Source organism: Ambystoma mexicanum, chromosome 13, assembly GCF_040938575.1.
Source record: "Ambystoma mexicanum isolate Mex_15411 chromosome 13, UKY_AmexF1_1, whole genome shotgun sequence".
Taxonomy (NCBI): Eukaryota; Metazoa; Chordata; class Amphibia; order Caudata; family Ambystomatidae; genus Ambystoma; species Ambystoma mexicanum.
The window spans coordinates 194,268,499-194,282,130 of record NC_090938.1 but is presented as its reverse complement, the minus strand read 5'-3'; the positions used below and the strand labels follow the sequence as shown (position 1 = coordinate 194,282,130).

The 13,632-nt window shown below is 44.2% G+C and overlaps 1 protein-coding gene across 9 annotated transcripts in view; it reads right to left on the bottom strand.

The window, feature by feature from the left end:
- Window positions 1–13,632, bottom strand: part of PPP1R12B (protein phosphatase 1 regulatory subunit 12B) — a 1,230,188-nt gene that overhangs the window by 88,675 nt on the left and 1,127,881 nt on the right. For 5 of the 9 annotated variants that reach the window (XM_069633603.1, XM_069633608.1, XM_069633607.1 and 2 more), the window contains one exon: window positions 8,277–8,449. The exons of 3 other annotated variants lie outside the window; for them this stretch is intronic. In XM_069633603.1, coding sequence (XP_069489704.1) covers window positions 8,324–8,449 — 126 coding nt within the window. In that variant the 3' untranslated portion in view covers window positions 8,277–8,323. The remainder of the gene's footprint in view (window positions 1–8,276; window positions 8,450–13,632) is intronic. One more of the 9 variants, XM_069633604.1, reaches the window with a different exon arrangement.

The window sequence follows — 13,632 nt, the reverse complement described above, 5'->3', positions numbered from 1 at the left end:
GCTTGAAAGTCATCTTCAACGGGCGAGCCATATTCCTAGAAAACCCAACGGCCGCCAACATGTGGCTGGAAGATAACAACCTTGCAGATGGCAAAGATGCTCCCCAGATGGAAGATTGAGTCTCTCAGACCGTCGGCATACGACGCATGCTGCCATAAATGGCCACAACAAGCACAATCAACCGGACCTCAGAAGGTAATCCAACTAACAGTTAGCTACATAGAAACGGCCCTCGTTCGGCCTCTCCGCCAGACACCAGCCCGATCCCCCGCAGACAATCTGGGTCTGGACAGCCACCTGCCCGACACAGCTCGCGCCCGATACCCGTATGGGTCTGGACGGCTCGAGAGCGCCCGAGCACCGCAACGAAGATGTAGTCGCTGGGCGCACCAGTTTGAGTTTTGTTAACAGTTTTGTTAGTTATACAGTCTTCATACCACTATCGCTGAAGCAGCACAGGATGGGTGCATGCTACAACTTGGGGGGCGAAGAACCCGATTACTCCCGTCAACGGTCTCATAACCTCAGATTGGCATTACTACATGCTCCAGAGGTGGAGCTGTCAGCCGGCCTCAAAATATTGACCCGATGGCGTCACAACTCAAAGTGATGACATGGAATGTGAGAGGGATGAGCTCATACCCGAGACGAAACCGAATACAGTCCTATCTCCGCAGGAAAAAGGTCTCGATTGCGATGTTGCAAGAGACGCATCTTACGGAAGACACCATGTCCAAATTAACAGATCGATGGGCTGGGACCGGGAGAGGATCCCCCTACTCCAAATACTCAAGGGTGGTGTTCACATGGGGGAACCCGAATGTGCCCTTCCAATTGCAAGGTTTCGAGTCCGATAAAGAAGGAAGGTATGTGATAATGTGGGGCACTATCGAACAGACTCCAATTTGCCTAGTCAATTCGTATTTCCCGCAACACGGAATACCATCACACCTTAGAGCAAGATGCTCACGGATGGCATACCACCGAAATAGGACCTTTATATGGGGGGGAGGGGGAGGACTTCAACTGCGTCATTGATGGCTCTAAGAACAGGTCAGCACCACCACCTCATCATCCAAGTAACCCCGCAACATGTGCTCTGACAGAAACGCTGCAACAACTCGACTTGGTGGATATTTGGAGGGAACAACATCCTGTTGAAAAGATCTATTCCTATTATTCAGCCCCGCATAAGATCCACACGAGAATAGATTATCTGTTCATCGACAGAGAACAAATACCATTGGCAGAAACCACGGCATATTTGGGAAGATCAATCTCAGACCACTCCCACTGATCATGCAATGACAATTAACGGGGCCTAGACCACCAATCCCCATGTGGAGGATGCCCACGGCGGCCCTCGCCGACCCTGAGTTCAGAGAGGACCTAGCTGAAAAACTAGAAGAATACATTGACATTAATAAAGGCTCAGTATCTACCTGGAGCACACTGTGGGAAGCCATGAAGGTGGTGGCTAGAGGAGAAATAATATCAAAAGCTGGAGGCACTCGCAGGCAATTGAGGACTGAACTCGAAGCACAAGAAAAAGATCTCCCGTCTAGAATCTACCTCAAGCATTACTCCAGAGGTTGAAATGAAGTTGAAGGAAGCCCGCGAGAAATGCCAATCTTCCTGGGACAGATTAGAGAAGTTTGACTTTGCAACATACACTACCAGGTCTCACAAGGAGTCCGACAAACGCGGCAGACTGCTGGCCTGGCTGTGTAAGTGTGAACGCCCCAGGCATCTCCCAACGGAGATACTGGACGAAAACGGGACACTTCACAAGACACAACTAGGAATTAATGAAGCGTTTGCCAAATTCTACTCCAGATTGTACTCCCACGAAACACAAATAGAGATGAAATCAAAGAAACACTAGATGAGATAGGCCTCCCCAAAACATCCAGCAAACAAAGAGGCACTGGAGATGGAAATCACAGCAGAAGACGTGACGGGGCAATCAGATCGCTGGCCACCTGTAAGGCTCCCGGAAGTGACGGCCTCCCCGCCTGAATTTTACAAAACATACGAATTCATCCTCACCCCAATCCTCCACGAGGTCTACCTAGAGGTCTACGAAAACGGGGTCTTACCTAACACTATGAAAGAGACAATTATTCCCATGTTCAAACCAAACAAACCACCCACTGACTGCGACTCTTACCGCCATCTGGCCATGTTAAATTATGACAGTAAGATTCTCACCACTATACTGGCCAGCAGACTCGCTAGGGTGGTAAGGTCCCTAATCCACGAAGACCAGAATGGCTTTGTTCCAGGACGCAACACCACAGCCAACCTGAGAAAGCTTCAACACATTATGGCCGAAACCTATGAGAATGAAGAAGACCTAGCAGTACTATCACTTGATGCCATCAAGGCCTTTGATTCTATCTTCTGGGAGTGGCTCGTCGAGGTGCTGAGGGGGTTCGGGATTGGCGAGGGCTTTGTCAGATGGATCACATTATTCTATAATTCTCCTGTGGCACGAGTAAAAACCGGCAGAACAGTGTCTGAATCCTGGAAAATACAAAGGGGCACCAGACGAGGGTGCCCACTGTCGCCCATGCTATACATATTGGGCCTGGAGCCGATTGCCATATATTTTAGGAAACAGTTCTTTGACGCTGGCATCAAAGTGGGCAACGGACATAACATAATATCCCTATACGCGGACAATGTCCTTTTATATTTTAAAGATCCCCAGGTCAACGCACCAATCACATTGGATGTACTGGACAACTATGCAAAATACTCTGGGATCAAATTCAGTAGACTGAAATCCTCTGCCTTTCCCTTGGCTAGCCTAAGAGGCTTAGAAGACATTGACCTCCCGGACATTGGGATAAAGTGGCAACTCGACACGTTTCGGTACCTAGGAATTAATGTGAGTCACACCCCGATGCTCACACACGAGCACAACACAGAAGTAGCAATAACCAGCCTTCGCAAATCCAAGAAATTTTGGTCTCGACTCCCACTTGCAATGGTAGGCAGAGCAGCAATCGTTAAGATGATAGTCCTCCCCCGATTTCTGTATTTCTTCATCAACATATGCCACTACGTCAGACCGCCCTTCTTTAAGCAATTAGAGGCACTTATCAAGGACTTCCTATGGGGACCTACCAGGCATAAGTTGACTTTGGCTACCCTATCCCTCCCATACAAGGAAGGGGGAATACAACTCTCAGACCTCAGTTGTATTATCTTGCGGCACAGCTTAGCCACGTGACGAAGTGGCTCTCGGACGATCCATCAGCCGAGCTGGGACTATTGAGACAATCTCCCTTCAGAATATTCCCCGGAGAAACTCTTTCGAACCCTCTACAACAATCACCAGTTGCCCCCCTGATCGTCGAACTTGGCAGGCAGATTTGGACCAGAACCTGCTACATCAGGCAGGTGAAACACCCTTACTCTCCAGACAACCCCATTCTGGTTGACGTGTGCAAAACAGAATTGGATCTCTCCACAGCTCGGAGGTGGGAGGACGCCGGAATTTACACATGGGGGGATATGTTTGAGGAGGGAGAATTCAGGGATTTTGAGTCGCTGCAGGCTAATGAAGGACTATCAAGTGGCCAGTTTCTCTGGTATCATCGGCTCAAACAAACCGCCAAGAAGATCTGGTGCAGCTGGCCAGAGGAACCCACCCCAGACCCACTGTTACAAAAGATGCACGACCTCACGGATGGCTGGAAACCGGTCTCTCGACTCTATAAGAGGCTCATCAACAAACCCCACCCCAAAAGTGCGACACTGAAGGCGAAATGGGAAACGGAGCTTGAAACTACGCTTACAGACAAGGAATGGGAAAGAACATTACTATACCCCAAGAAGGTGTCGAGAAACTCCGGATTCGGCCAGATACAACTAAACGTCCTCTATCAGACGTATATGACCCCACACAGGGTGGCCTCCTTCAACAAACAAGCCTCCCCGGCTTGCCCATGGTGTGGGAACGACAAAGCTGACCTGATCCACATGTTCTGGACTTGCACCAGGACAATGGCGCTGTGGTCCAAAGTCAAACAGACCTGCACTGATGCCGGGATAAGCAGATATGAACGGACACCCGGGGAATGCTTATTAGGGGTCTACCCCAGACCAAGCAAATACAAACATGTTAAGCTGATGGACATTTCATGTATCCTTGCAAAAAGAACTATAGCCATGGCATGGAAGACACCAGGGGGCCCTAGACATGAACGCTGGATGAAAGAACTAGAGAGATGGACTGCAGCCGAAACCAGAGCCTGGCAAGATGGAATCATCTCTAGCGGAGACATTGCGAGTGGCACTCTGGACTCTTGGAAGGCCCTCCTGTGAGATATACACTTCAGTGCAGACCATAAACCCCCCTGATAAACCCCACTACTTTGCCATAACTGATCCCTCGCACTCGCCTGGATATGGTGATCTTCTTGACCGAGATCCCTCCCACTTCCCGTGATGTTGGAACCCCCATTTGCACCCATGCCCACCTAAGTAAGAGGAACTGTTTTCCATGAAGACTGTTGTTTATGTTTATTGTTTTAGTTAATGTTCTTGTATTTGTATGCATCCAATACAAATGCCAATAAAATAAGTTTTAAAAAAAAAGAAGAAAGGACAAGGCATAGTATTAAGTGCTTGAAAAAAATAAGACCATCATTATGGGTAAATGGTGTCCCTTGTGGCCTCTACCAGAGCTATGAAGACAGCCTGCGATAAAAATTCACAAAAGTTGTGCAAAAGGTACACTACCACCAGCCTGAACAGATGGACCTGTCTCAGTAAGTTACTGGAGAAAAGGGATACATTGTCTCCACACAGCATTCCACTTAATGTGGGATGTGCCGATCTAAAAAATAAAAAACACAAAGGGACAAAAAGTATCCCATTGGCCTGCTAACTTTAAGAGCTAGTCGGGAAAATAAAGACACAATGGAGGGACAGATCTAAGAGCTCCCAGCAACACTACTCTGAAGGTGTGGTCTGCCGCTTTAATAAAATTTAAATGCAAGAAACTTGGAGGAAAGAAGCACTCCAAATAGACTTCCCAAAAAGTGGTCAAGAAGGTTCCATAACACCAGAGTACAAAGGAGAGTGGGGGGGGGGGGGAAGGTATCCACTCACTCGGGGGAATTCGCACAATATCCATGTCCAACAAAACAGTGCTGGGGGACTCGCATTGGAGATTTCACACAAGAAAGAAAATTACTCTTACCGGAAGACACTGGTCACCATAAAGCTTGGGACTCTAGGATTTCATTACAGAGTGTCCAATTCAATGAGTAAGCTTAAGGAATGAGCATAACCAATAGGAAATGTGGAACTTAAGAGTACAAAGTTGGGAGCTAGTTCGCTCCGGGTTATAGCTTATGTGAGCCTGGTTGGCTTAACAACAACAGCTACCAGGAGCTACATTTGGCCCGCCGGAGAACTGGTGCTACTCAAATTTATCTATGCAACTGTTAGGACAATTTTTCTGATGTCCAACTAAGTTTCAAGAAAGGGCTGCAGAGTTTTGTACTCCTCACTCGCTTTCTGCCTTCTCAGAAACTCTGGAGCCTTGGCGGGTAGTACACCCCCCCCAACCCCCCACAAACGCTCCACATAAGGTGGCGTGTGCTGGCTCACTATTTAAAATGTAAAGGGGGATGAAAAAAAAAAACTTTAGTACTTCGGAAACTGTAGTTCTCCCAAGTACATGAAATAGAAATTGACAGGATAGCCCATAGAGGCAACCCAGTTTAAGCCCAAAAGTTGTAGGAAACTAACTTCAACCATACACCGTGGAGAGACAAAATGGTCACACATCAAAAGAGTAAAAGACTGTGTGTTGGGGAAAGATTGCCTTTCACCTAGGGTCAAGGTCAAATAGTTACCTAGTCAAAGCAAAATGTTTTGTGATTGACACAGGTCAGGAAGATTTATCATTGATATGAAAATCTTACCCAACAGTAACATTCATTCTGTATGTTTGGGAATATGTATAAATGATCATTTGGACACACCCAGAAGACATTTAAAACATAACTGGTTGGATATCATTGACAAAGGTTAAGTTACGTTTTCAGAATTCTATAGACCAGCTCTAGGTTCACCAGATGTAGCTCCTGTATCCGAGCGATGCCCAGCACCCAGGAGCTACTTTGATCTCCTGCTAGTGAACTTCCTAACTAAAAAGGAGACTAGGATGTCGCAAAGTGCATAGTTATTCTAAAGAAGGAGCTGGAGTGTAGCGATAAGCTCAGGGAGCGACGACACCTAGTCCAAATGACCGTTCATAATGAAGGAAATTGGGCATGTAGGGGTACAGCGTTGGGGTTGCAAGGACCGTTTCTGAAACATCTGGAAGTTGTTTGCTTGCATGCTTGCTATATGTTGCCTGGCACAGTCGGGTGATGGTGTCCAAGTACACAGTTCAGCAACCGTTAAAGATATCAGAATTGCTGTGTTGCACCTGCATCCTTTCTTAGCATTACTAAATTGACCTTAGGGCTTGTTGCTGCACCACCAGGCAGCTCAATACAGCCTTATGAAGGCCACTCGTCTTCCTCAGGGACACTCATTCATATACATGTGCACTGAATCAAGAAAGTAAGACACCCTATAATTGCAATTTGTTCCAGACACCACAATGCATTAACAGCAAAAAGAAAATAAACTGACTCTTGTGTCGAAGGTATTTGCATTTCTCTTACACCTCATAGCATCTGACTCAACGATCTCACTTAGCACCAAGAGGCTGTTCAACTTTAGTGGGACGCATGTGAAAGATCCCACTCAAACATCCTCTGCACTATCCTTCAAAGCTGCCTCAGGTAAGTTAAGACTCCTGCTGCTTTGGCTGCCATGGGTACTGAAATAGACATTCCGCCTTGCTGGATCTGCTGCAAACCTGAGCTATGATATCCAGACGGTGGGCAGTCATAATGTCGACAGTCAAAATGTCGACAGTCAAAATTTCGAAAAATAAATGTCGAAAAAAATAATGTCGACAAACAAAAATGTCGACATTTTTTCGAAATTTTGTATTTATTGTATGAATAAATAAATAAATATATATAACTAAGATGTGTTGGGTATGAGGGGTGTGGGGGGGTGGCAGGGGGTCTTTGGTGAAGGGGGGGTTGGGGGGGGACCCCCCCAATAGTAAATGATACTCTTTTTGGTTATTTATTTATTGAAAAAATAAATATATAATTAGAATGTGTTGAGTATGAGGAGTGAGAGGGTGGGTGGGGTGGGGGGGTGACAGGGGGGTGTTGGGTGAGGGGGGATTGGGGGAGACCCCCCCAATAGTAAATGATACTCTTTTTGGTTATTTATTGAAAAAAAAAATATATATATAATTAGAATGTGTTGAGTATGAGGGGTGGGAGGGTGGTGGTGGGGGATGTGGGGGGGTGGCAGGGGGGTGTTGGGTGAGTGGGGGTTGGGGGGGGACCCCCCCAATAGTAAATGATACTCTTTTTGGTTATTTATTTATTGAAAAAATAAATAAATAAATAAATAATTAGAAAGTGTTGAGTATGAGGGGTGGGAGGGTGGTGGTGGGGGGTGTGGGGGGTGGCAGGGGGGTGTTGGGTGAGGTGTTGATAGTTCTAAGTGACATTTTTTTTTCTAAAAAATGACTTTTTCCATTATAAGTATAGGATGTCGACATTATTGTTTTCGAAAAAAAAATTTCAACATTTTTGTTTGTCGACATTTTTTTTTTCGACATTATGACTATAAACCTATCCAGACATGCATTAGGAGGTACACAGGACGATATGCTGGGGTTATAACGAGGCAGAGAGAGGTCTTCCTTAGTGCTATGACATCAAAGGGACAGAAAGAACAGGCCAGAGTCATGTTCGGCACCTAGTCTCACAGAGGAACAAGATACATCTGGGCTCAAAGAGTAACCCATTAATACCTCGCTAAAATGGTGTTGAGTTAGGGTCCTTCTCATTTGGTATTTGTCAACATGTATTTGAAATAAGACCCTAAAGAAATCCACCTAAGCAAAGTACAGCAGAAGAGATCAGCAAGATGGGAATAGTTTCTTACCTGTAACTCCATTTCTCCAGCATTGGTATCTTTCATGGATTCACATGCTTAGAATATTCCCAGTCTGACGACGGGGAATATTCTAAGCATGTGAATCCATGAAAGATCCAATGCTGGAGAAATATACCAACAGGGAGAAATAGTCATGCACGTGATAGTGGCTTCAAGTTGTGAGGAAGAGAGCAGGACAAGTCAGAACACAAAGCAGAGAAATAGCATAAACCTGCCTGGGAGAGTAGAGTGAAGACGCGAGATGAAGAGGAGGGCAAGTGAGCTAGAGATCTTCCGTCTCAGCTGCCTCTGAGAGCTTGGCCACCACCCGGGTCAGGGCCCTGTTCTCCGTCAGCAGCTGCTCATTCATCTGCCGCAGCGCCTGAATCTGCTTCACCTGGTGAAGGTTCTGCGGAGGGTGAGACACGGAGAGGGTGGGTACAGACAGGGGCAGACAGGGGCAGGCAAGGCAGGACAGGCAGACAAAGAGAGACCAAGGAAAGAAAAGTGGGAGACGCAAAAGTGAATTAGTATTCAGGCAAAGTCATGACAGAACATCATTTAGTAGAAAGTGCAGGAAGAAAGTGCATTACACCAAGGCGAGTCCCATGCTTGGCAATGCAGTGAAATCATTACCATCAAGAAAGGGTATGACAAAGTGGCGAAAGGAAGTGGCACAGAGGCACCAAGTAAAAACTACCACAGTTTACAGGGAAATGAACCTGCGTCAGATAGGACACTCTAAAGAAACTAACCAAAGATCTAAAGGCCAAACAGAGCATTCAGGGAGAGTTAGAAAGGTGTTGGTGGCTGGGTGATGAGCATAAGGGTTAAAGGGTAACCGTGGTTTAAGAGTCGAGAAATAACTGAAGCACGTTCGCTCCTTACAGAATACAGTTCGACACATGTGATGCTGGCAGTACCAAGTTCCAGGTGCATGATTGTGCACTGAGAAAAAGGTCCACCTCGTCTGGATGCCCATTTTTTCAGTGGAGAAGGTATTGTTTACCTTGGCTAATGTAGATTTGATGGGATGGTGTAGAAGGTCCAAATAGTCTAGAAGGATAAGGTCTATACAGTCTAGAACGATAGTAACCACTGAGAATGGAGTCATTCACACAGGGACACAAAGTCCTCTTTGCAGGCTTCACTAAAACTCCAAATGCAAACATACAGGGAATCTGAGAAGGTCCACACTTGGATGTGGTCAGGTAAACCAACGTAATGCCTACAAGACAGAGGGATCATGTTAATGGGACCTAGCCATTTCATGGGGGACACTCCCAATCTTTCGGCACGGCCTAATTAAATAAAAAATATGAATATTTGGATTAAACCACACAGCATATAAACAGTATCAGATATATTGTACAGTTAGCTACTTTAGGTCCCTAAGAAGAATTAGTAAACACCAATAAAAACAGTCCAAACCAGCAAATACATACAATTCTAATGAATATACCAAGCATGATCTTAAAATAAACATGCTTGGAAATAGACATTTAAAAAAAAAATTGTACATCGACAAGACAAGTATAAAAGAGGGTACATGTTTTCCTATAATTACAGGACAAATGGTAAATTGACAAAGTGGATCTACATGTTCACTAGTTCGGTGCACCTGGGAGAAGTGGGTGTAGGCTGGGTACCACTTTGCTGTCACACTGGCAAGTAGCAAAAGATTGAACCATTACATAAAAAAAAAAAACTTTTGGGAGTTCACAATCCACCCCAAACATGGTCAACATCTTCATGTGGTTTTAAAACGTAGGTATTCTTGGGAGTGAGGTCCTAGAAGAGGGTGAGCCAACAAAAGCAGTCTTAATAAGGAAACGTCCCTTTATAAGATCACTAATATTTCTTTCCATAAAACTGAAAGATAAATCTGATAAACTACTTGACATTTGGGAGCCTTGCCCACACAAATCGATCACTCTCATTAAGGTCCCAAAGGGCCTCTTTGTGTAAAGGCATAACATCAACTGACTTCAGTCACACAAAGGTTTTGATTGGGTCTCAACCATAACGGGGAAAAGGTCCAATTCCAAATTAAGTGGGGTCGTCTGAGCCTGTTCAGGAGAGAGAGGGGCTGATTCATGGAATTTGTGTGACGAAAAATGGGGATTTGTGTGCCATTCTGCCAGCAAATCCCCATTTGTTAAACAGGGATTTGCAGGCAGAATGGCGCACAAATCCCAGTTTTTGGCGCACAAATTCCATGAATCAGCCGAAGAGACTTTAGGAAACGTTTATTCATTGCTAAACATCTAATCAATATATGGATGCACACTCAACCTACAAACATCCTTGCACATGCCAGGGTCCCACCTGAGCATTACTTCAGAAAATGCCCAGAGCGATCTACTTGCCTTCTCCATCCACCATAACTCGACTGCTAGATTGTCAAAGTGATTCAGTTGCAGTATCTCAACAAAATTCTAGAGATCTTAGGCTTTCTTGATTTATGGCACAACAGATAGTTTTAGCCACATTTCTAGGGATATATCCAACAAAAATGTTTGAAGATCTTTAATTGCCCCTTAATCCAGTCTGTTATTTTTGAGGCCATCACCACATCGGGCATAGAATACAATGCTACACTTGCAGCACAGAGCTTAGGGGCATTACACTCAAGGAATTCAATGACAACAGCTAGCTTATTAATTTAAAATCAAAATAAAGTACAACAATGCATTCCTCCCAAACTCTAAAATCAACAACAAAAAAAAGTCTGTGCACTCTTTGCCTTTCTTTGAATTCCCATTTTTTTCACAACAGTATCAACCGCAGAAAAGGCAGCAAAACGTTCAGAGGTGTCAAGGTATAAAGTAAAAAAGATTTGAGTGTGCCCTTTCTTTCTGAGGCCATCTTGAAGCTACAAACTACAGTAAGAAGTTAATGAGGAAAACAGGTCGATAACTCTGGAACATACAGTCCCCTTTCTTTTTCAAAAGTGCCACCATTTCCAGGCATAACAAACTATTAGTGGCGAGGTATAATAACTCTTATTATCACATGAAGATTGATATTGACCTCTCAGCCAATCAGAATGTTCAGAGAGTAGTCAATAACTACTGGTATTGACAGTATTCTGAACATTCTGTGCTCAAATACACACAGGGAAACAGCGACAATTTCTAGGTAAGATTGTTTTAAACAAGACCCCTCCTCTGAGAGGGGCTTTTTTGCTGCAACATCCTATTATACACAAAGAAAAAACAAAAACGTGGGAAAATGCGTTCACTTTCTTGAGAAATAATTTCATTATTTTTGTATTTTTTTATAGGGTAGGTCATGACCCATTATTTAGTTTGAATAACAGTTGGATCAATTAAGAGTTCCAATTTAATCTCCTATGTGAGAACCCTTCTCCAGCTTATATGGTTTGCTCCTCCTGGGTAGATGGTAGGTCAAGATCTGTGTTCCTCTTGCTTCATGAAAGACTTATTTCATTTCCCCATGCTTTTGTGGTGTTGTAGATTCGATTTCATGAATTTAGATTAACTTCACCCACAGTCCTTAAGGGGGAATTGAACCCGGGTCTTTTACATGTGGGGTATCAGTTCTACGACTGTGCAATTTCAGCAGTGCTGATGGAGGTTAAAGTCTTTTTCCTGCAGTTTAGAAGTGTGGTTCCTCTCTCCATGCTGGCAGCGCATCTCGCTGTATGTTGCCAGCTTGATCAGCCGCTCCACTCCCTTCGTCGCCACAGGATTTCAGAGATATGTTACCTGTGTGAGTCAAGGAAAAACCTTGATTCCCCACAGTAGAAAGGAGAAGGTAATGCATTGGCCGGCTGCATTCACGGACCAGAAGGCACCAATATGAAAAGTTTCAATGGTTTGATAGTCTTTTGCCCATTACCTTTTTGCTTGCATAGTACATAGACTGTGAATATTCTGGGTGTTATGCAAAAGGATCTAACTCGCCTTTATGGACTTGAAAACGGCATTTGACAGAGTTACTAGGGAACTTCTCCGGCATTACCCCAGGGAGCCTAATTGTCCGGCTGATCCTAATATATTGATCCTCATTCACTATAGTCTTTGAGCCTGTATCAAAAGCGGTAGGAATGGGCATGGTTCGGAATGGTTCCCAGGAGAGCTGGGTGCTAGGCAGGGATGTGTAATGAACCCAAATGTGTTTTCTTTATACATCAATAGTCTTATGCCAAAACATGAAGCTTGCCAAGCTGTTCCACATTTTGGCAACTTGTCTGTGCCCGTTCTTGCTTATGCAGATGACACTGTCTTGGTAGCGAGGAAACCGCTTGCTTTACGAAGGCTAATAGACGTTTACTCAATTTATGAGTGTACTGGAATAAGAAGTTAATGTGGCTAAATCGGCTGTGACGATCTGCAAGACCCCTTTTTCTTTCAGTTGGGGTGGATGCTCTGCCTGCTTTTTCGCTAATGGGATTAAACTAAACTTTGTATGCTCTTTTGATTACTTAGGATTGACTTTCGCAACCTCATTATGTCAAAATCACTAACAAATGAGCTAATTGTATGGTGAAGGCCATTGGTGGAATTCAGAGATTTGCTAAATTTTACAGATGTTCTCCAATTAAGATTACAAATATAGAATGCCAAAGCCATTGTTACTGGTAAATGTGGTATGGGCCTTTGGGGATACAGCAATCTGTCGCAGCTATAAGTTAACGAGAATATATTTTTTTGTAACAACTGCTGAGCTTGCCACTGTCTGCTGACAACTTTGCTATCCATCAGGAATGAGAGCTTAAATTGGAGCCGCTCTGTCTACAAATATTTTTGCTATGCCTTGGTTTTAGCTGTCCTCGAATTAGTCGCAAAAATGACTTGTTATGCACACATTTTTTAAATGAGCACCGTTTGATCAGTAAAGCCTGCTTGAACTTACTCCCCTGAAAATCTGCTGTGGCAAGTTGGGCCTCGGGTGATCCAGAGTAGGTGATATGCGATCTCTGTAAAAATGGACCTGATCTTTTACATTTTGTATTCTTCTGTCCAATGTATGACCGTGCTGGCAGATGCACTTTAGTATCTTTATTACGCAGTTTACCTTTCATTCTTGTAGGCCTGCAATGCTTTTTATTTTACTTGCCGACACTCTTCTTGATTTTCCTGGCCGCTATTGACATTTCTGGAGGTCAGCATTAGCAACTAAAGTAGTTTATGAATTTCTAATTGTCTTATATGAAAAGCAGTTTAACTTCCTTTTTAATGTTTTTTTATTGGATGATTGAAATGATCTGTAATTACTTTGTGACATCGATATTACTTGTACTGTGTATATTGCTGATTTTATTGGTCTAACCAAAATAGATCTTATACGACATGTTTTGCAATGAAACCAAGGGATTTTCGTTTATATGCTTTGCTTATGCCAATGATTCTGGGTTAAGTATTCAACAGTGTGGTCTTCATAGGCAGCTGATCAACAAAACTAACACCACCTTGTGTGGTGCAGGTGCAGCCACACTCCTTCCCCCAAAAAGAATGGGTCTTTGTGCCCAAAAGTCACAGGAGCCACAATACGTCTCCCCAGAATGTATCTGTAGCAGGTAAGTTACGTGTGTTGGTGATTGTTCAAAAGAAGATTAAAAAATGC